Source organism: Ranitomeya variabilis, chromosome 4 (genome assembly GCF_051348905.1).
Source record: "Ranitomeya variabilis isolate aRanVar5 chromosome 4, aRanVar5.hap1, whole genome shotgun sequence".
NCBI lineage: Eukaryota > Metazoa > Chordata > Amphibia > Anura > Dendrobatidae > Ranitomeya > Ranitomeya variabilis.
This window is the reverse complement of record NC_135235.1, coordinates 415,287,834-415,310,148: the sequence shown is the minus strand read 5'-3', so window position 1 is coordinate 415,310,148 and position 22,315 is coordinate 415,287,834. Positions and strand designations below refer to the sequence as shown.

The window sequence follows — 22,315 nt, the reverse complement described above, 5'->3', positions numbered from 1 at the left end:
GGGTTAGCAGCGCAGGGGCGACAGGCGAGGACGAGGCCCCAGAAGGGGTGTGTGCCAGGGACGGAGCCCTGGGGGACGATGGAGAGGCTGGGGGGTGAGGAGAGGGCACAGGAAGGTGAGCACCCAGGCCAGAATTAGGGGATCGCGACCATTGCTCACCTTCCTGTGCAACTCCCTGCTCTAGGGCCTCGATCGCAGGGGCAGCCACCGCTGTCAGGATGTCCGGGACAACAGCTTCCGAGGGTCAGCCAGGGGAGAAAGAGGGAGAATCCGGGCCCGGCACTAGAATTTAACCCCTGAGGGTGTGGCCAGACTTCCCTCCTCTCCCCGGTTGGTCCGCTGGGCGTCCCAATCATGACATCACCTGGGAAAGTAGTGGGAGGGGGGAATTGGGCACTGCACAGTTTTCCCCTCTAGCTATCCCTTAAGGGCTCCGCAGTCAGAGGCACGTTCCTTATACAGTGCCGTGCCTACCATTCTGACCACTGTCACTTTATGAGCTCATAACTCTAAAACGCTTCATCGGATCCTGGCGATTCTGACATTGTTTTCTCGTGACATATTGAACTTCATGATAGTGGTAAAACTTCTTCGATATGACTTGCATTTATTTGTGAAAAAAACTAAAATTTGTCGAAAATTATGAAAATTTAGCAATTTTCAAACTTTTAGTTTTTATGCCCTTAAATTAGAGTTATATCTCATAATATAGTTAATAAACAACATTTCCCACATGTCTGCTTTACATCAGCACAATTTTGGAAACATAATTTTTTTTTGTTAGGGAGTTATAAGGGTTAAAAGTTGACCAGCGATTTCTAATTTTTGCAACACAATTTGCAAAACCATTTTTTTTACGGACCACCTCACACTTGAAGTGACTTTGAGGGGTCTATATGACAGAAAATGCCCAAAAGTGACACCATTCTAAAAACTGCACCCCGCAAGGTACTCAAAACCACATTCAAAAAGTTTATTAACCCTTCAGGTGCTTCACAGGAATTTTTGGAATGTTTAAAAAAAATTGAACATTTAACTTTTTTTTCACAACATTTTTACTTCAGATCTAATTTGTTTTATTTTACCAAGGGTAACATGAGAAATTGGACCAAAAAAGTCGTTGTACAATTTGTCCTGAGGACGCCGATACCCCACATGTTGGGGTAAACCATTGATTGGGCACATGGCAGAGCTCGGAAGGGAAGGAGCGCCATTTGACTTTTCAATGCAAGATTTGCTGGAATTGAGATCGGAACCCATGTCGCGATTGGAGAGCCCCTGATGTGCCTAAACAGTGGAAACCCCCACAAGTGACACCATTTTGGAAAGTAGACCCTCTAAGGAACTAATCTAGATGTGTGGTGAGCACTTTGAACCTCCAAGTGCTTCACAGAAGTTTATAATGTAGAGCCGTAAAAAAAATTCATATTACTTTTCACAAAAAATGATCTTTTTGCCCCAAATTTTTTATTTTCCCAAGGGTAACAGGATAAATTGGACCCCAAAAGTTGTTGTGCAATTTGTCCTGAGTACGCTGATACTTCATATATGGGGATAAACCACTGTTTGAGCGCATGGCAGAGCGCGGAAGGGAAGGAGCGCCATTTGACTTTTCAATGCAAAATTGGCTGGAATTGAGATCGGAACCCATGTCGTGTTTGGAGAGCCCCTGACGTGCCTAAACAGTGGAAACCCCCACAAGTGACACCATTTTGGAAAGAAGACCCCCTAAGGAACTTATCTAGATGTGTGGTGAGCATTTTAACCCCCAATTATTTCACTAAAGTTTAGAATGTAGCGCTGTGAAAATTAAAAAATCATTTTTTCTTTCCACAAAATGATATTTTAGTCTGCAATTTTTTTTCCCCAAGGGTAACAGGAGAAATTGGACCACAAAAGTTATTGTCCAATTTGTCCTGAGTACGCTGATACCCCATACATTGGGGGGAACCACTGTTTGGGCGCACGGCAGAGCTCGGAAGGGAAGGAGCGCCGTTTGAAATGCAGACTTAGATGGATTGGTCTGCAGGTGTCATGTTGCATTTGCAGAGCCCCTGATGTACCTAAACAGTAGAAACCCCCCACAAGGGACCCCATATTGGAAACTAGACCCCCCACGGAACTTATCTAGATGTGTTGTGAGATCTTTGAACCAACAAGTGTTTCACTACAGTTTATAATGCAGAGCCGCGAAAATAAAAAATATATTTTTTTCCACGAAAATGATATTTTAGCCCCCACGTTTTTATTTTCCCAAGGGTAACAGGAGAAATTGGACCACAAAAGTTGTTGTCCAATTTGTCCTGAGTACGCTGATACCCCATATATGGGGGGGAACCACTGTTTGGGCGCACGGCAGAGCTCGGAAGGGAAGGAGCGCCGTTTGAATTGCAGACTTAGATGGATTGGTCTGCAGGTGTCATGTTGCATTTGCAGAGCCCCTGATGTACCTAAACAGTAGAAACCCCCCACAAGTGACCCCATATTGGAAACTAGACCCCCCAGGGAACTTATCTAGATGTGTTGTGAGAACTTTGAACCAACAAGTGTTTCACTACAGTTTATCACGCAGAGCCGTGAAAATAAAAAATATTTTTTTTCTCCACGAAACTGATATTTTAGCACCCACGTTTTTATTTTCCCAAGGGTAACAGGACAAATTGGACCCCAAAAGTTGTTGTCCAACTTGTCCTGAGAACGCTGATACCCCATATGTTGTGGGGAACCACTGTTTGGGCGCTCAGGAGAACTCGGAAGGGAAGGAGCACTGTTTTAGTTTTTCAAAGCAGAATTGGCTGGAATTGAGATCGGACGCCATGTCGCGTTTGGAGAGCCCCTGATGTGCCTAAACAGTGAAAACTCCCCAATTCTAACTGAAACCCTAACCCCAACCCTAACCCCAGCCCTAACCCCAACTCTAACCCTAGCCCTAACCCTAGTCCTAACCCTAGCGCTACTTTCACACTAGCGTTTTTTTGCATACGTCGCAATGCGTCGTTTTGGAGAAAAAACGCATCCTGCAAAGTCATCTGCAGGATGCGTTTTTTCCCCATAGACTAACATTAGCGACGCATTGGGACGTATTGACACACGTCGCAACCGTCGTGCGACGGTTGCGTCGTGTTGTGGCGGACCGCCGGCAGCAAAAAGCGTTACATGTAACTTTTTTTGTGCCGACGGTCCACCATTTCCGACCGCGCATGCGCGGCTGGAACTCCGCCCCCACCTCCACGCACCTCACAATGGGGCAGCGGATGCGTGGAAAAACAGCATCCGCTGCCCCGTTGTGCGGCGCTTGCACAGTATGCGTCGGTACGTCGGGCCGACGCAGCGCGACGGCCCCGTACCGACGCTAGTGTGAAAGTAGCCTAACGGGAAAATGGAAATATATTTTTTAAAATTTTATTATTTTTCCCTAACTAAGGGGGTGATGAAGGGGGATTTGATTTACTTTTATAGCGTTTTTTGGGCGGATTTTTATGGTTGGCAGCCATCACACACTAAAAGACGCTTTTTATTGCAAAAAATAGTTTTGCATCACCACATTTTGAGAGCTATAATTTATCGATATTTTGGCCCACAGAGTCATGCGAGATCTTGTTTTTTGCGGGACGAGTTGACATTTTTATTGGTACCATTTTCGGGCACATGACATTTTTTGATCGCTTTTTATTCCGATTTTAGGGAGGCGGAATGAACAAAAACCAGCAATTCCTGAAATTCTTTTAGGGGGGGGCGTTTATACCATTCCACGTGTGGTAAAATTGATAAAGCAGTTTTATTCTTCAGGTCAGTACGATTACAGCGATACCTCATTTATGTAATTTTTTTATGTTTTGGCGCCTTCACACAATAAAAACTATTTTATATAAAAAAAATAATTGTTTTTGCATCGCTTTATTCTGAGAGCTATAACTTTTATTTTTCTGCTGATGATGCTGTATGGCGGCTTCTTTTTTGCGGGACAAGATGACGTTTTCAGCGGTACCATGGTTATTTATATCCGTCTTTTTGATCGCGTGCTATTCCACTTTTTGTTTGGCGGTATGAGAATAAAGCGTTTTTTGCCTCTTTTTTTTTTTTTTTTTTACGGTGTTCACTGAAGGGGTTAAGTAGTGATATAGTTTTATAGGTGGGGTCGTTACGGACGCGGCGATACTAAATATGTGTACTTTTATTGTGTGATTTTTTTTTTATTTAGATAAAGAAATGTATTTATGGGAATATATATATTTTTTTTTTTTCTTTATTTAGGAATTTTTTTTTATTTTTTTTTTACACATGTGGACATTTTTTTTTTTAACTTTTTTACTTTGTCCCAGGGGGTGACATCACCGATCGGTGATCTGACAGTGTGCACAGCACTCTGTCAGATCACCGATGTGAAAGGCACGTTACAGAGGCTTGCCGGCGCCTGCTATTAGGAACTCTCAGCAGGCGCCGGCAAGCTAGGTCATCTCATGACCTGGAAGGAGTCCCGCGGCCATCTTGGATCCGGGGACTCCTTCCAGGTCACCGGAGCAGCGCGACCTCATCGCGTTGCTCCGGTGGGAGAGCGCAGGGAGCCCCCGTCCCTGCGCGATCCCCCTCTATGCCGCTGTCACTATTGACAGCGGCATCAGAGGGGTTAAATGCCCGCGATCGGCGATAGCGCCGATCGTGGGCATTGCTGCGGGGTGTCAGCTGTCATATACAGCTGACACCCGCACCCGATCACCGCGGCGCTCAGCGCGAGACCGCGGTGATCGATGCGCCGTACTAGTACTGCTGCTGGCACAAATGCAGTGCCGGCAGCGCAGTACTAGTATGGCGCATGTCGCAAAGGGGTTAAGTTATGTTTCCACGGTCAGGAAATGCTGCGGATTGGACACTGCGTACAGCCGCAACGTCCAATCCGCTGTGACCAGATGTTACAGCATATTTATGAAATCCCATCTCCACTATGCGTTCAAAGACGCAGGTGACAGACCTGCGTATACACACATGTGGCGCGTCTTTATAGACCGCAGCATGTCTATTTATCTTGCGGGGATGCTCAGTCTCCGCAAATAAATATCACAGTCCAATGTATAGGATGCGGTGATTCCACATGATTCAATGTACACATGCGAAATCACCACACGTACAAAAGCCACAGCACTTTGGACGGGGCGAGTGTCCACTGCGTCCAAAGCGCTGCCAATCCGTATCGTGGAAGCATATCCTTATACTGTTATTTTACATATACCTGGATCTGTCCACAGTTTTTGTCTGCCTCAGATGTATATTATTACTTTCCCACTGTAGAGCAGCAGGAACCACAGGAATTAATGAGAGGTAGAAATCCTTCTGCCAGTGCCTCCTCACCTCAGTGCCTGTGCTCATCCTACAGCTGCCGGACATCCACCACTGTCCAGTCTGTGTGACTGCAGATTGTGATCCATCACAGAGATCATGTGTGCACTCAATTCAATTCAAAATAGCTTTATTGGCAGGACTAAGTACATGATAGCATGGCCAAAGCATATGATAAAAATAGGGGGTGGGATAGGGAGGCATATACACTGTGTTCCAAATTATTATGCACATAGAGTTTAGGAGTGATAAGGTTAGAATTTTTTTGTTTGTCATTTAAACTCATTGATGGTGATGTGTGTCAGGGCTCTTTATATCACTGAAAGCAATTGCAGATACCTGTGCACATTAGTTTGGCAGGTGTGTCCAAATAAAGGCAAGACTACTTAAGAAGGCTGTTCCACATTATTAAGCAGCCTACATTTTTTGCCAAAATGGGAAAGAAAAAGGATGTGTCGGCTGCTGAGAAGCAACAAATTGTGGAGTATTTAGGTCAAGGCATGACTACAATCAACATTGCCAAGACACTTCATCGTGATCATCGCACAATCAAGAAGTATGTAGCTGATTCCCAGCACACACGTGTGCGTGCTGATAAAGAAAAATTGAGGACTCTTTCCAACAGGCAATTGCGTAAGGTTAAAAGAGCAGCTGCAAAAATGCCTTGTCATAGCAGCAGACAAGTTTTTGAAGCTTCTGGTGCCTCCAACGTCCCCAGAACAACAAGATGCAGGGTCCTTCAGAGGTTTGCAGCTGTGCGTAAGCCATCCTGTTGACCACCTCTATCCACTGCAACAAGCTGAAACGGCTCCAGTGGGCCAAACGATACATGAAGACTGACTTCCAAACTGTTTTGTTCACCGATGAGTGCCGTGCAACGCTCAATGGTCCAGATGGATGGAGTGGAGGATGGACACCCCATGAAAACACGGCTAAGGCGCCAACAAGGAGGAGGTGGAGTAATGTTTTAGGCTGGAATCATGGGGAGAGATTGTCGGCCCCTTTATGATCCCTGAAGGGGTAAAGATGAACTCCATAATCTATGTGGAGTTTCTAAAACAACACTTCCTACCATGGTTCAAGAGGAAGAACCGTGCTTTCCGCAGCAAGATCGTTTTCATGCATAATAATGCACCATCTCATGCTGCAAAAACACATCTGCATCTCTGGCTGCTATGGGCATAAAAGAGGACAAACTTATGGTGTGGCCACCATCTTCCCCTGACCTCAACCCCATTGAGAACCTCTGGAGCATCATCAAAAGGAGTGTCTATGATGGCGGGAGGCAGTTCACATCTAAGCAACAGCTCTGGGAGGGTATTCTGTCCACATGCAAAGCAATTGAAGCAGAAACCATCCAAAAACTGACAAATTCAATGGACGAGAGAGTTCAGAAGCTTCTTTTGAACAAGGGGTCCTACGTGCAAATGTAACATCACCTAGAATAAAGTTTGCACTTGAAAACTGTTTGATTTCATTTTGTAATAAGCTGATAATGCTTATAACTTCACAATTGACCATTTTTTTGGTCAAAATAAAAAAAAAAGGTTGAAAACTCTGCTGTGCATAATAATTTGGAACATGCATTTTGAGTGTTTATTTTTTTAAAAAAGATACTGTTTTCATAGACAGTTTTTTCCAAAACATTGCAATTATACTAGAATAGTAGATGACTGGAAAATAACAATGACTGCAATTCAGATAGGTAATTTAGAGAAAATATGAGGAAATATTATTTGCATAATAATTTGGAACACAGTGTAGAGGTCCAGGATATATCAGGCTCCTTTTAGAGGATAGGGAACAGGTCTATGGTGGGGTATAGGAGTCCATGGCATATCAGGCTCTTTAGTCGTGGACTCACTACACTGAGCAGCCAATCATAGTAATGTATGTGTTCATGTGGGAGGAGCCCAGTCACAACAGAGCATTGCCAATCATTCCCCACTTGTACACACTGCTCTAAGGGTATGTCCACACGTTGCGGATTCCATTGCCAATTTTTCCGCGCGGATTCTACTGAATCCGCAGGTAAAACGCCCTGCGTTGAGATTCCCTGCGGGTTTTCTGCAGATATTGTTTTCCATAGGTTTACATGGTACTGTACAATGCAAGGAAAACTGCTGCGGATCCTCACGGCCAAATCCGCTGCGGATTCGCAGCCAAATCCACAACGTGTGCACATACCCTAAGTCTCCTCATCGATTCCTCCCAGCCCCCAGTTAGGCAGGAGGAAGCTAACTAAACAGCAGGAGAAAAAAAAATTGGCTCAGCTCCCAGTGGTAAGCCGGCCCACATCGTTCACATAAAAGAGCCGGCTCTTCGTCTCGGATCGTTCACGAACGACACATCACTAATTATTGTCCATGATGGAGGGGAAGGCTCCATCCCGCTGTCCTCACTAGAACAGGCTGTATTGCTGTAGAGATGTAAGCATGAGGGTTAAGTCATATTTCATGTAGATGAAAGTGGGACCCTGGAGTGGATGTTACTGGTGGGCCCTTGGCATCCCCGTCCGACACAGACCAGAATGGAGAGAGATGGCGCCCCCGCTCAACGACGACTAGGCCTCACTGCCCATAATAAACCCGTAGAGGAAAGAAAGGAAAACCACCTTAAAAAACATGGCGTGTGACTGCAATGTACCAGCAGATAAATAAGAGTGAAGATAAGTCACAGATGTAAAGGGTCAGAGTGACTTTGATGGTTTAGATGCCAGACCCAGTCATACTGAACATAGGGCAACCCGTTAAGAATATACCATTAAATGCAAGAATATAATATTTTCAAGAGTAATGGGGGCACTGACCCTAAAGAGTCAGGCCTAATAGTGTCCCTACTTTGCCGCGGAGGTTGGCACCCTGATGGAACGAGATGGCGCCCCCGCTCAACGAAGGCTTGCCCTAGGTGACCCTAGTGTTCCCTGAGAATGACACAGTAATATATGCTGCCAAATGTTTAGTGAGAGGTATAGCTAAATACAAAGCTGGTAAGAAATCACACTTACCTGGATAGAAGAATTGTGTTAGTATAGTGCACAAAGCGTCAACATTATGCAAGGAGTGGGATCCTAAATACACCCTAAAATGTTCCCAACCGATGTGACAGCAATAGTATCCATGTTAAACCTTAGATGCAACTAGATAGCTTAATACATAGGTACAGATTTTCTCAAGGCACTCTAAAAAAAAAAAAAATGAATACAGTGTCCCGAATAGTTAAGAGACGCTACAATCAGGGAAATAGGACAAAGAACTGACTAGTACGTGTCAATGGATGGTCAGTAACCCGGAGCTGAGTAATGAACTATCATTACGAATGGTCACTTCCCTGCTATTTTCTCACAATAGATATCGCGCAGCATTTCCTTGACACACTATTTTATAGTATGTTATTTTTTTGGGATGGCAATGTGTATCTTAGTTGGAGTATCTAATCTATTTTATCAAGGCCAGTTAGACAATTGCAATATTACAAGTTTTGGTTACTCGGTGCGTGGGTATTGTTTTGTCGTTGCTTCGTGGAGATCCTCAGGCTTGGGCATTTTCTTTGCCTGAGGATTCTCCAGTTTTACTCTGATGCTTTTATATCTGCTCAGGGGCTCATTTATGATGACCCCTATAAAACTGTGGCTGATGAATCAATGATCCGTAGGTTGGGTCTTAGGTCAGATGCTGGGCAGTGGAGACCTTCTGGAATGACCCAGCTCTACGTAGTTAATTCTGCCAGTGTCGCTCTAGTAAAATACTTGATATGATGGTTTATAGTCCCTCTCTGTTGTCCCTGGATGAGGTCATGTCTTTCTCGGTGTGCCTGGACCGACGTCTTTGGGATAAGGACACATTTGAGACTGTTTCTGTATTTACTCCCTTTCATCCTATTGAGGCAGGTGAACGTAGGCAAAGTGGAGCCTGCGGAGAGTCCAAGGAGGGAGTTGTCAAACAACTTCTAATCTCAGTTTATTCTGCGGTTGAATGGGTCATATAATGATTCAGTGTTTTAAATGCAACAATGCAAATTGTGTCTTCAGAGAGGAAGAGAACTAGAACTCTAGTGCCACCTATTGGAAGTAGCAATCCTAACAGTCAATGTCAACCCTTTAACGAGCCTTGTCACCTGACTTAGGATAATAGCCAAACCAGAATCTCAATTTGCAGACACTGTGTTTCGGGGTACTGACCCTCGTCAGTGCAAAGCGGAGATCTGGTTTGGCTGATTGAGAGGCGTCTGACCGGGATCCAAGAAGTATTGTTTCTCCTTGCGGAGAGTGACATGATAAGCATGTCGAGGTGAGGAGACTTAAAGCCGCAATGCTCCTCTGGGAAATATGCCAATTGTCTCTTCAGAGAGGAAGAGAACTAGAACTCTAGTGGCATTGATAATTATTGTTCCCGCCTGTGTGGGAGTAGTTATATTGCCCTCGCTGCAGTGTGCCCAATAGCCAGTACACAGCAGGCAGCCTTTCTGGCGACTAATTACCCTAGGTGCAGTACCTAGTCTGACCTGAGGGCAAGGGGGGCGCCAGAGAGCGGCAAGTTATAAACCGGAACTGGGAAGTCGGATATAGATAAATCTCCTTCAGAAGGAACCAGGGGCAACCAAACAACCCCGGTTCGTGACAAATTGGAGTGAGTAGTGGGGATGATAAAGATATCCTCCCCGGGACCCCTGACATACTGCTGGGATCCGTGACATAGTGTTGGCAGCACGGTGTGAACCGTGACATCAACACTCGGATATTGTATCCACGTATGAGCAATTAATAATTCTTACCTTACCCAAAGACATGTTACTTCAAAAGTTTAGAATGTGTGCATCAGAGTGGGAGTGTTGCACACAGAATCTATGTCTTTCATAGTCTTTCCATCATTACTAGCTAAAATTGTGTTGCATATGCCTTGGTCGGTGAAGCAGGCATTAGGACAGGGCAGACTAGGCATCTGCCTAGGGCCCCACACTCCCTTAGGGGCCCCCAGCATTTGCAGCAGGAGCTTTACTGATTATAGCATGGTCGCTAGTGATGAGTGAATATACTCGTTGCTCGGGTGGTCTCTGAGTATTTATGACTGCTCGGAGATTTAGTTTTCCTTGCCGCAGCTACATGATTTGCGGCTACTAGACAGCTTGATTACAAGCTTCCCTAGCAACCAGACAACACCCACATGTACTCAGGCTGGCTAACAGCCATAAATCATCCAGCTGAGGCAAGGAAAACAATCTCCGAGCAGTCATAAATACTCGGAGATCACCCGAGCAACGAGTATATTCGCTAATCACTAATGGTAGTAACTAGAACGAAGTTGAGTTTTTGAGGGAATGATGTCACCGGAAGGGGCGGGGCCTCCTTCAGTCCAGTGAAGACACGATGGCGGGAAGCAGCGTTATGCTGAGGCTGCTGGAAAGGAGAGGAGGGAAATACTATGGATCCGTGTACAGATGGGAATGAGGACATAGGACTCAGTGTGAGTGCTCGAGGATGTATTTTGGAAAGAGTTGATGTTACTTGAGTGGGGCTTTGTGGAGAAGGGGGGCACCATGAGAGGCTTTGTGGAGAAGGGGGGCACAATGAGGGGCTTTGTGGAGAAGGGGGGCACAATGAGGGGCTTTGTGGGGAAGGGGGGCACAATGAGGGGCTTTGTGGCGATGGGGCGCATGAGAAGGGGCTTTGTGGGGAAATGGAGCATGATGAGAGGCTTTGTGGAGAAGAGGGGGCCATGATGAGGGGCTTTTTGGGAGAATGGGCATGATGAGGGGCTTTGTGGAGAAGGGGGCATGATGAGAGGGCTTTGTGGAGAAGGGGGGGATGATGAGGGGACGTGATAAGGGGGGATGATGAGGGGACGTGAGAAGAGGGGATGACGAGGAGCTGTGTGGAGAAGTGGGGGTATGAGGGGTTGTGCGGGGAAGGGGGATGATGATGAGGGGCTGTGTGGAAAAGGTGGGATGATGTAAAGCTGTGAGGAGAAGGGGTTTTGAGGAGGGGCTGTGTGGTGAAGGGGGTGATGATGCATACTGGGTGGCTGCAAGGTGAAGGGGGTGATGTAACTCCCTTGTAGATAAAATTAAACAAAAAAAACAGCTTACTCAAGCTCTAGGTGCACAGAATCCCTGGGACTAAATGTAAATAAAATGTGAAGAAAAATCCAACTTCTTGGAAATTCCAAAATTTATTGAACAACAGATACAAAATCAAAATGTGCCAAGATGAAGAGACAGCATAGGAACAGTTTCAAACACACGAGGCCATGTGCATCTGAAACGTGTTGCTATGCTGTCTCTGCAATTTAGCATGTTTTGATTTTTTAGCTATTTTTCAGTAAATTTGGGAATTTTCAAGAAGCTGGATTTGTAACTCCCGTGTGACTGTTGGGAAGTGGGTAATGTCACTGTTGTGAGGCTGCATGTCGGTGGGGCTCTGGGGGAAGAGGGTTATGTCACTCGTGTGCTTTTTGTTTTTATCTCTAACGTGACTTCGTTCTACTTATTGATTTGTAAAGTTCATTGTTATAAACTTGTATGTATCAATATATTTAGATCTTTCTCCTTTTCATTAGTCTATTTGAGAACTATAGGTTGAATTTTTATTTCTAAAGCTTGGGGTATGTTCACACATTACAATTTGCTGGGGAAATGATCGGTAGCAAAGTCCTCACCAGTTGACCAGCACTAAATCGTTCAGATCTCGCTGACAATTTCTTTCCTGTCCTCAACAGCATTTTAGCATTTTTTTTTTTGTCAGAAATTGACAGCGACCTTTAAAAGGATAACAGCCGTGGGCTGAGCTCCAAACCACCTGTGGCTGTTAAAAGGTACATGATGGATGATTAAATCAGCCATCTTCTGTGGGTTTGGCGTGTAAGCCTGCATCAAAGGCAGGGAGATGACTTTTCATGTAAATGTACGTCAAAGGTCATGAAGAGGTTAAAGTTTGTGTCATTCTCCACAACTTCACAAGGATTCTTAATACACCAGCGCATGTGGATGATGTCAAAGATGTATTCCAAATTCCAGAAAGTCTACAAAATGCTAGGCAAAATAAATCATTCCAAGAGAGTTTGGTCTATTTGCCAATTATTTTCTTCTGCTTGAAGGAGCTACTCTAGGGTAACATCCTTATTCTAGTGTCCATTTGTACATTTATTTTGTTTGGATCACATTAAACAATTTAGTGTTCAAACTATGTGTATTTTCTTACTCATTACATTTAAGACTTGAACATTCTGTATAATGATGTTGGACATACATTGTTGGAGATTGTAAGACATTGTTTACTTTATGCTGTACAAGTCATTACTACAATTTACAATCTACAAATGTAATTTTTTGGGTTTAAAAACACATAGTTGAACAATCCCCCCTCCCCCCAAAAAATAAAATTATGAAATAACAAAACATGTTTATGACAAAGAATATATATTACAAATTATAAAAAGAGCCAGAACATCAAGGAGGAGGAGGTACATGCCTGGGTGATACAGACATTTCTGATGTTGGATGTTGTTGGCGAAAGTTGGCTGAAGAAGAGGGAAAAGTGTGGAGTGAAGGGTTATACGCTGTGGCTGTTTGAAGAGCAGTATAGGTATGGGCAGAATGCGATGGAGGCAAGGGATTGTGTGGTTGGCGACCACAAAAAAAACGAGGGCGATTTTTGATAGAAACATGAAATTGAGAGTCCAATTCCGAGCCAGCGACTGTTCTGTAAGGCCTATGTGGCCGAGAATAAGTCATATGAGAATGGCCAGTAGCTGGAGGTGGCTGAGAAGGCACAGGGGGTGGGATAATGGTATTAACCACAGTGTGGCCAGTTTGCTGCCAATACTCCAAAACAGTGAATAATTCAATAGGGTCACTAGGTGGGATGGCTGCCTGAACCACTATTTGTAAAGCAGCACGAGTCCGAAGGCGAATCTGCTCTGGCACACGCCGTACATAAGGGACCAAGCTGCGGCAAAATGACTCCTCACCATCATCATTTACAAGGCGGCTTAAATAATCAAGAACCCTGGTATCAAACTCAGTCACAGTAGACGTGGTCAGCCCCTTTCTCTTATGGGACCATCTTGAAGAACAGGAAGGAACATTTGCTGACTCTGGTGCTGTGGAAGTAGCAACCGAGACCTCTTCAGTTTTCGCCAGTTCCTCTACCTCTTCAGTGGCAGATATATCCAAGGCCTCTTCTTCCATAGCAGGATCCATATCTTGGTCGTTGCTTTTGGAGCTGAAACGCGTAATTAAAAAAATCATTACAATGCACGCTTGTAAACATTTTGGCAATGTACATATCAAATATTGCACTTACGGGCGCTGCTCAATAATTGATGATCGGAAGCTAAGCCGTTCAAAATATATGTATGGCCTCTTATTTTTAGCGGACAATCCACTTTTAATATTCTGCATTGTCTCCCTCGTGTTCTGATCTTGACAGCTTCTCCGGTGTCTAGTTACATCATCCACTGTAAAGTAATCATTACATATAAAATTTCAAAATTGGCAAAAAAAACTAGGGAATTAAACATTTTCTAAATTTTTTTTTGTTGTTGCTAATATTATCTATCCAGTTAAAAAATGTTGCGTTATAGTTTAACATTTTCCGCTAACCCCTGGCACACCTATATAGACTTAAATACTATGATATACAGTCATAATCTAAAGTATTGGCACCCTTGAAATTGTTCCAGAAAATTATTGCAATTACTATTATTAATTTGGTATACTGGTTTATATGTATTGGAACAACACAAAAAAAAGAGAAAAAAAGGCAAATTTGACATAATTTCACAGAAAACTCCAAACAATAGGCTGGACATAATTGTTAGCACCTTTCCAAAATTGTGAGTAAACATCTTTATTTCAAGCATGTGATGCTCGTTCAAACTCGCCTGTGGCAAGTTACAGGTGTGGACAATATGAAAAATCACCTTTTTATCTGGTTTCATGTGTGGAGAACTTGACTCAATCTTTGCATTGTGTGTCTGCGTGTGCCACGCTACACAAGGAGAACAAAAAGAGGAGAGGAAATGCCCAGTCAAGAGAGCAGACAGGAAAACTAAGATCTGCTCTGTCAACGTGACACACAAGCCACAGAATGGTAAGTTCTTAGCCCCGTAGCAAAAAAATAAACAAAGACCCGGATTACCCCTTTACGTCTGTTGGAGATTGTTCAAAAAGGTGTTTGTGTACTTTTTTGTTTATACTTTTAATATAGCAGTTTCTGTTTTGGAAGCAGCTAGCAATTACCGTATATACTCGAGTATAAGCCGAGATTTTCAGCCCATTTTTTTTAGGTTAAAAGTGCCCCTCTCGGCTTATATTCGAGTCATTGTCCTAGGGGGTCGGCGGTGGAGGGGGAGCGGCGGCTGTCACATCATACTCACCTGCTTCTCCGATGCAATGGTCTCTGGCGCTGGCAGCTTGTTCCTGTGTTCAGTGGTCACGTGGAAGCACTGACATACAGAGAGACCGCGCCAGGAGGGGGTGAGTATGACGGGGGAGGGTGAGCCATGTGATATTCACCGGTCCCCTTTCCACCGCCGGGTTCCATCTTCCGCGACCTCTGGCTGTGACGTTCAGGTCAGAGGGCGCGATGACGTGGTTAGTGCAAGCTCTCTGCCTGAACAGTCACAGCCAGAGAGCTGGAAGACACAGCGGCGCGCGGCGGTGGAACAGGAACAGGTGAATATCGCAAGTGCCGGGGGCCTGAGCCAGCGGCGACTTCGGCACCTGATCCCTATAGCGCACCTGTGTCCCCACCTGATCAGGATCCTGGCACCTCTCCCCCAGCGACGAGAGGGGAGTATCTCATTTTTTTTAATCGCAGCAGCAGTATTTGGGGCATAATATGCTATGGAGCATCTTATGGGGCCATCAACCTTTGTGCAGCATTATATGGGGCATATTATTCTATGGAGAATCTTATGGGGCCATCAACCTTTGTGCAGCATTATATGGGGCATGATCTATGGAGCATCTTATGGGGCCATCAACCTTTATGCAACATAATACGGTGCATAATATTCTATGGAGCATCTTATGGGCCCATCATTAACTTTTTATGCAGCATTATATGGAGCATATTTTAATATGAAGATCTTATGAGGCCCACCATGAACTGTATGGAGAATTACTGTATATGGGGTGTATTTTGTATGCAGCATCTTATGGGGCCCATCATGAACTGTATGGGGCATAATCTATGGAGCATTTTATGGGGCCATCAACCTTTATCCAGCATTGTATGGGGCAAATGTTTCTATGGAGCATCTTATGGGGCCATTATTAACCTTTGTGCAGCATTATATGGGGCATATTTTAATATGGAGCATCTTATGGGGCATATTTTGTATGGAGCATCTTATGGGGCCCATCATGAACTGTATGGAGCATTATATGGGGTTCCTGATTCAATATGGATATTCAAAAACACTTAACCTACTGATGTCTCAATTAATTTTACTTTTATTGGTATCTATTTTTATTTTTGAAATTTACCAGTAGCTGCTGCATTTCCCACACTAGGCTTATACTCGAGTCAATAACTTACAAGTTTTTTGTGGCAAAATTAGGGGTCTCGACTTATACTTGGGTCGGCTTATACTCGAGTATACGGTAATTTATTATTCCATATTCCCCACTACATCAATATTTTTTATCATTGGTATCGCTTTGTCATACTTTAACCCCACAATTTTTATTTTATTTTTAAACTTCGTTTAACTTAAGATTATACAACATAACGCGGTTACATCATAGAACAAAAAACAATTCTCATTGCTCATTAATACTATCTGGCAATTTAACCTTGCCCTTAACATACCATGGGGCTTATATCTTAACCAAAAGTATAAGACGCCCATGTCTTTATCACATAAAAATACTCATCGCCTGGGGACCAATGTGAGTCAAAAGGATATCAAACCAAGGCTTTACTACTTGACCAAATTTTTGAGGACATTGTCTATTTTTATATACCACCCTCTCAACAGGAAGCTATAGTTTTTACCATATTGACCCAGTGTGAAATTCGTAGAGATCTTCTATGCATCAATCTCATGGCAATAGCCTTGCTAGACAAAAACAATGTTACCCTTAGAAGAGTGTGAGGATAGTGCGGCCAGATCTCCACATCAAGGATTCCTAATAAACGCACCTTAGGGCAGAGTGGTACAGGGGGTTGTGTGATCTCGATGAGGATAATTTTGACCACTTTCCAAAAGTCTGCAATAGGAGAGCAATACCACATCAGGTGCATAAAATCTGCCCCTCTTCCCCACACCTATGGCAATTTGCAGTGGTACCCATTTTATATATGCTCTTCAATATGGCTCCTGCTTTTTGATAAGGGTGTCTTCTTTCTGACACACATTCTGCAAGTGTCGGCTGCACTACACCATGGTCGCTTTTTGTGCAATACAGGCTTCTTTAGTCTGAAAAGCTTAATTGCCACCTTGACAATTAGACGAGGCATTTTACTTTTCTACTAATTACATTGTTACATCGTTGAATGCTACTGCTTAAATTTACACTTTCATGGCTTTGATCTTACTTACCTAAGTTTATCCTTCATTCACTCTCCTAGCAGTGCACACACCTCCCTTTTCCAGATCTATTAATTCTATTATTTACTACCAGTTTTTATTAGTTTAAAGGGAACCTGTCAGAAGGATTGTGCTGAGTAACCTACAGACACTGTAAGGTTGGCGCAGTTATACTGATTATAATGACACCTTGGTTGATGAAATCCTTCTGGTTAGTTGTTTAATCTTTATTTTCAGTTCTTAGTTAATGATAAGCTCGTGCTCCGGGGCGGCCTGAGGGGGGGTCTTCATGTGGTGCACGGATTAGGTATTCATCACTCTGGCTTCTGACAGGTCACTGATCCCTCTTGGCTCCATCTTGCTAGTGGAAAAAAAAAATTGCCTCCTCCAAGATGGCGCAGCTGTTACTCAACAATGCTGCTGACAGGTTCCCTTTAAGCCAAGAATCATGCTATCCCAACTGCATCTTTATCGGCAATTTTATCATTACTTATTGTATGTTTAAAGGAATACACCCACTAAGTGAGGTCAGCATTTTGCGCCCTTTTACGTATTTATACCTGTGTCTATAGCAAGTTTGTACAATGTGTTTTTCCTGATGAAAAAGGTCAGTTTGACCAAGAAACGTGTAGATTTAAAACATTGTCCAAATCCCAATCTTTGGGGATTTAGATGTCAACCCTCCTCATAAGTACTCCACATAAGACACAGGATAATTGTGAACCTAACCTGTAACGTGATGAAGTTTTTATTTTTACTATTTCTAGGTACAGTATATTCATATACACTGCTCAAAAAAATAAAGGGAACACTAAAATCCCACATCCTAGATATCACTGAATGAAATATTCCAGTTGTAAATCTTTATTCATTACATAGTGGAATGTGTTGAGAGCAATAAAACCTAAACATTATCAACGTAAATCACAACTATTATCCCACGGAGGTCTGGAGTTGGAATGATGCTCAAAATCAAAGTGGAAAATGAAGTTACAGACTGATCCAACTTCAGTGGAAATGCCTCAAGACAAGGAAATGATGCTCTTTAGTGTGTGGCCTCTCCTAAGTGGACAGTTTGACTTACTTGGAGTTATATTCTGTTGTTTAAGTGTTCCCTTTATTTTTTGAGCTGTGTATGTTCATTACATATTATCTGATCACCTACTGAGGATTCACCGACACAAAAAGAGGACTTAGGCTGGTTTCACATTTGTGTTTTTCGCCGCTGCGTTTTAGCGCAAAAAACGCATGCGTTTTTTTCCCTATATTTAACATTAAAAACGCATGCTTTTTTTGTATGCGTTTTTCCGCGTTTGACGATGCATGAGTCTTTTCTATGCTTGCATTTTGTTGCAGAAATGCAACATGTAGTAATTTCTAGAGGCGTTTTTTTGCAACAAAAAAACGTATTGCTGTCTATGTAAACGCATGCGTTTTTAAGCACATGTGTTTGGTTGCGTTTTAAACGCATGCGTTTCAATAGAAAAAAACAAGAATACACACTGATAAGCCACCCCCCACCATCAAGGTGATAAAGGGATCCAAACCCTAACCCTACCCCTAACCCTACCCCTAAAGCCGGTAATTCAATTGCCGGCTTTTCATTTCTCCTGCCTAAACCCGACATGATATGAGACATGGTTTACATACAGTAAACCATGTCATATCCCCCTTTTTTTTGCATATTCCACACTACTAATGTTAGGAGTGTGTATGTGCAAAATTTCAGCGCTGTAGCTATTAAATTTAAGGGTTAAATCGCGGAAAAAATTGGCATGGGCTCCCGCGCAATTTTCTCCGCCAGAGTGGTAAAGCCAGTGACTGAGGACAGATATTAATAGCCTGGAGAGGGTCCACGGTTATTGCCCCCCCCCCCCCTGGCTAAAAACATCTGCCCCCAGCCACCCCAGAAAAGGCACATCTGGAAGATGCGCCTATTCTAGCACTTGGCCACTCTCTTCCTATTCCCGTGTTGCGGTGGGATATGGGATAATGAAGGGTTAATGTCACCTTGCTGTTGTAAGGTGACATTAAGCCAGATTAATAATGGAGAGGCGTCAATTATGACACCTATCCATTATTAATCCAATTGTATGAAATGGTTAAAAAAAAAAAAACACACACACACAATATTGCAAAGTATTTTAATGAAATAAACACACAGGTTGTTGTAATATTTTATTGCTCTCTCAATCCACCTGAAGACCCTCGTTCTGTAACAAATTAAAAATAATAAACCAACAATATACATACCTTCCGTAGATCTGTAACGTCCCACGATGTAAATTCATCTGAAGGGGTTAAAATATTTTACAGGCAGGAGCTCTGCTATAATGCAGCTGTGCTCGTGCCTGTAAACCCCGGGGAATGAAGGTAATGTAGGTCAATGACCTGTAGTTATCTTCAGTCGCGGTGATGCGCCCTCTGCTGGATGTCCTCATATGACCTCGAGCCTGGGAACAGTTTTCCGGCAGCTGTGCTCTGCTTGTGAGCAGCGCATGACGTCCCTGCCATGCGCTGCTTACAAGCATAAAGCAGTTGAGCAGGACGCTGCGAGGGAGCGCTGTGTAGGTGAGAGTAATGGTTTGTATTTTTTTATGTATTTTGATGGGGCCATGCATATAAGAATGGGGATTGGGTTGGAGGCCAATTATAAGGATGGGGCCATGCATACCAGGATCGGGGTTGGGAGGAAATCATAGCAAGATAATATTATTAAAGAGAATTGAATATTCATCGCCCTCCATGCCCATGGGCGTGGAATGCAGTGGATATTCATTTCTCTTTAGCAGCGGGAACAAGAGTTAGCTGCAGCTGCCGGCTCCAGCCTCCTGTGACCTGCTGCTCCGCCGATGCCGTTCCCCCAACTACCCACCACAGCCAGACTGTACACCGTACCCCACTATAAATCCGACTATAAGACGCACCCCCCCCACACATTTTCCTCCACATTTTTGGAGGAAAAAAGTGCATCTTACAGTCCAAAAAATACGGTAATGATAATAATAATAAAAAGTTGTGGTTCTTGGAAGAGGGAGAGGAAAAGAAAAAGGAAAATCACCCCGGTCATGAAGGGTTAAAGGTACATCCACATGGAATGTAAGTGAAGCAAAAAAGACGCAACTATGGATTTTTCCACAAACCTAGTACATGTGGTATTTACCCCCATGCATTACAAAAGGTGAATATCAGCAGCATAAATTACATTTTGACGACTAAATCTTCAATTAGTATTTTACCCAGTGTGTGGACAGTTGTTGGAGAAAACTCATTCACTTTGTTGGTCCGGTTAAATGCTGAAGATTTTTCTCTACCAACATAAATAGAGGAAAATCTGCAGGGTATCCACCTCTTGTTAACACTCAAAAATCTTCCAATACAGTGTTCTCGTAAAAACCTTGGGCTTCTTTGTATAGTGCCCATTCCTGGTTCTCAGTCTGCGTCAGCTAAGTCTGCAGTACCAAGCTGTTATCCATGTCTAGCCCTGTGTGAAGAGCGGAACAAAAATGGTTACCTCAATGAACCAAAAAGAATTTGTGATCAATATTGACCTGTCCATTCAAGGACATTTTAGCTATAGTGTGAAATCCTATTCTTTGTTTGTGAAACTGCCACTTAGGCGAAACTGTACTGTCTTGTTTGTTGTGAAACTATCACATAGCTGAAACTGTTTTTTTTTTTGTCTTCCCTTTTCTTTCTTTGTTTAAACAAGCAAAACTTGTATAACCACTGAAACTACCTGTACAGCTATATAAAGAGGGGATAGCACCTTGAAGGCAGGCGTGCTTTCAGAGGCTTCCCAGTGATATACTATACGAGACGTGTCTTGTGTATTATTTCTGGTGATTCCCCACTTCCAAAGGCTGCTCCGACTGAGTGTGGTCCCGACATTTCCTGGCGCCTGAACAGGGACCCGAGGTCTGTGTACTCCTTCAAGAACACCGGCAGAATACGAACAAAAAGAGAATCTGGGATAATGGACGGCAGATGAATAAAAACCTGGCCAGGTAAGAGACACTGTTAGATCTCTTATATCTGCCCTGCACTGTCCGTAAGATTTTCTGTGTCGTGTCCTTTAGCGGGTAGTTCTAGTAGAGGAGGATACCTATAGCTCGGGTTCTTGAACTACTTAGGAATTGACCACCTCACGGAGTACGGCATTGAATGAGAGTGAATGTGAATAGAAGGTGTGTGGAAGTTGGGAATAGCCCTATAAGCCGCCCAGGGTGTTGAAACAGAAGAAGTGACTGTCCCACTGGGCAACGTGGTTGCGTCCTTTCGGGGAGACCTCCGCGCCTATGTTCAATCTCTGATCCTGTCTTTGACGAAAACCTGGTGACGGATAAGTGTATGATAGTATGAGCCCAGGACAGATAAATTAGCCTGGGACAAGATACGTTGTATTTTGATCCTCTGTCTGGTTGCATTTGTGTTTGCTATAGGTGTAGGAATCAGGATTTTCTTACATCAACACGGTACGCAGAAGCCGTTAAACATCCTAGCTCCTTAGGAAGAAGGTAACGAGGTATTCTCATACCCAAACGCCACCTAGGGCAAGAAAGCTCAGGATAAGAAAATGGGGAATAAGCAAACAAAGTCGGAACCAGAAGAATTAGATATCTATACTATCATAAAGGAGAGAAGTGGTGAAGATGCCACTAAGGGGCTGAGAAAGATTTTTAGTAAGTTTGGAGTTACTAAGGCAGAAGCTTTTAGTAGGAAAAAATGGGAAGGAATTCAGGAAAAAAAAAAAAAAAAAAAGGCATAATCAGAGACAAGAAATGGATAGATCAGATCCAAGCGTTGATTGATGTCTCTAGGGTAGCAGAAATGCTGTGGTCTGCCCTATTGGAACAAGCATGTGGGCATGACAGCATGTGCATACAGAAACGGTCGGTCTTGAATAAATCAAGCAAACGACTACAAATGTTAGCTAAACTGATCTGTGTGTATGAGGAATCCCTGTGTAATGCAGATTCCCCAAATTTCCACTGCCAGTGTTGTGTGACTAATGTGCAGAGAGTGTGTGCCTTACAGACACAACTGGCAGAGAATGAACAGTATAATGTAGACAGAGAAAAGCAGATTGCTAGTCTTGAATCACAACTGCTGAAAATGAAAAATCATTGTGTTGATATGGAAGCCCAGCTGATTCAGTCTGGGGCTGAGGTCAGAGCTGTGAAGGAAATGGCAGCAGCCAGTGATGCCATTGTTAATCAGTGCAGTGTGGAGCTGGATACTAGTTCCCAACTGATTACTAGTCTGAAAAATATCATCAATGATTTTTCAAATGTGGTGCTGGCCTTCTCTTTGTCTCTGAACACAAGGTCAGATCCCCGACCAATTGTGCCCTGTGCAGGGCAAAAAGGGGGGAGTGATGGAAAAGGTGATATATCAAATATTTTATCAAATTTTGATCCAATAATAAAAAGTAATGACAGATATGT

The 22,315-nt window shown here is 43.5% G+C and overlaps 1 protein-coding gene across 5 annotated transcripts in view; it reads right to left on the bottom strand.

Moving 5' to 3' along the window:
* Positions 1-12,498: 12,498 nt before the first annotated feature.
* Positions 12,499-22,315, bottom strand: part of LOC143765022 (uncharacterized) — a 48,367-nt gene continuing 38,550 nt past the window's right edge. For 4 of the 5 annotated variants that reach the window (XM_077251245.1, XM_077251246.1, XM_077251243.1 and 1 more), the window contains exons 7-8: positions 13,634-13,787; positions 12,499-13,552 (exon numbers count right to left, since the gene is read on the bottom strand). In XM_077251245.1, coding sequence (XP_077107360.1) covers positions 12,778-13,552; positions 13,634-13,787 — 929 coding nt within the window. In that variant the 3' untranslated portion in view covers positions 12,499-12,777. Of the gene's footprint in view, positions 13,553-13,633; positions 13,788-16,480; positions 16,549-22,315 lie in introns of all 5 variants that reach the window. The other variant, XR_013213312.1, reaches the window with a different exon arrangement.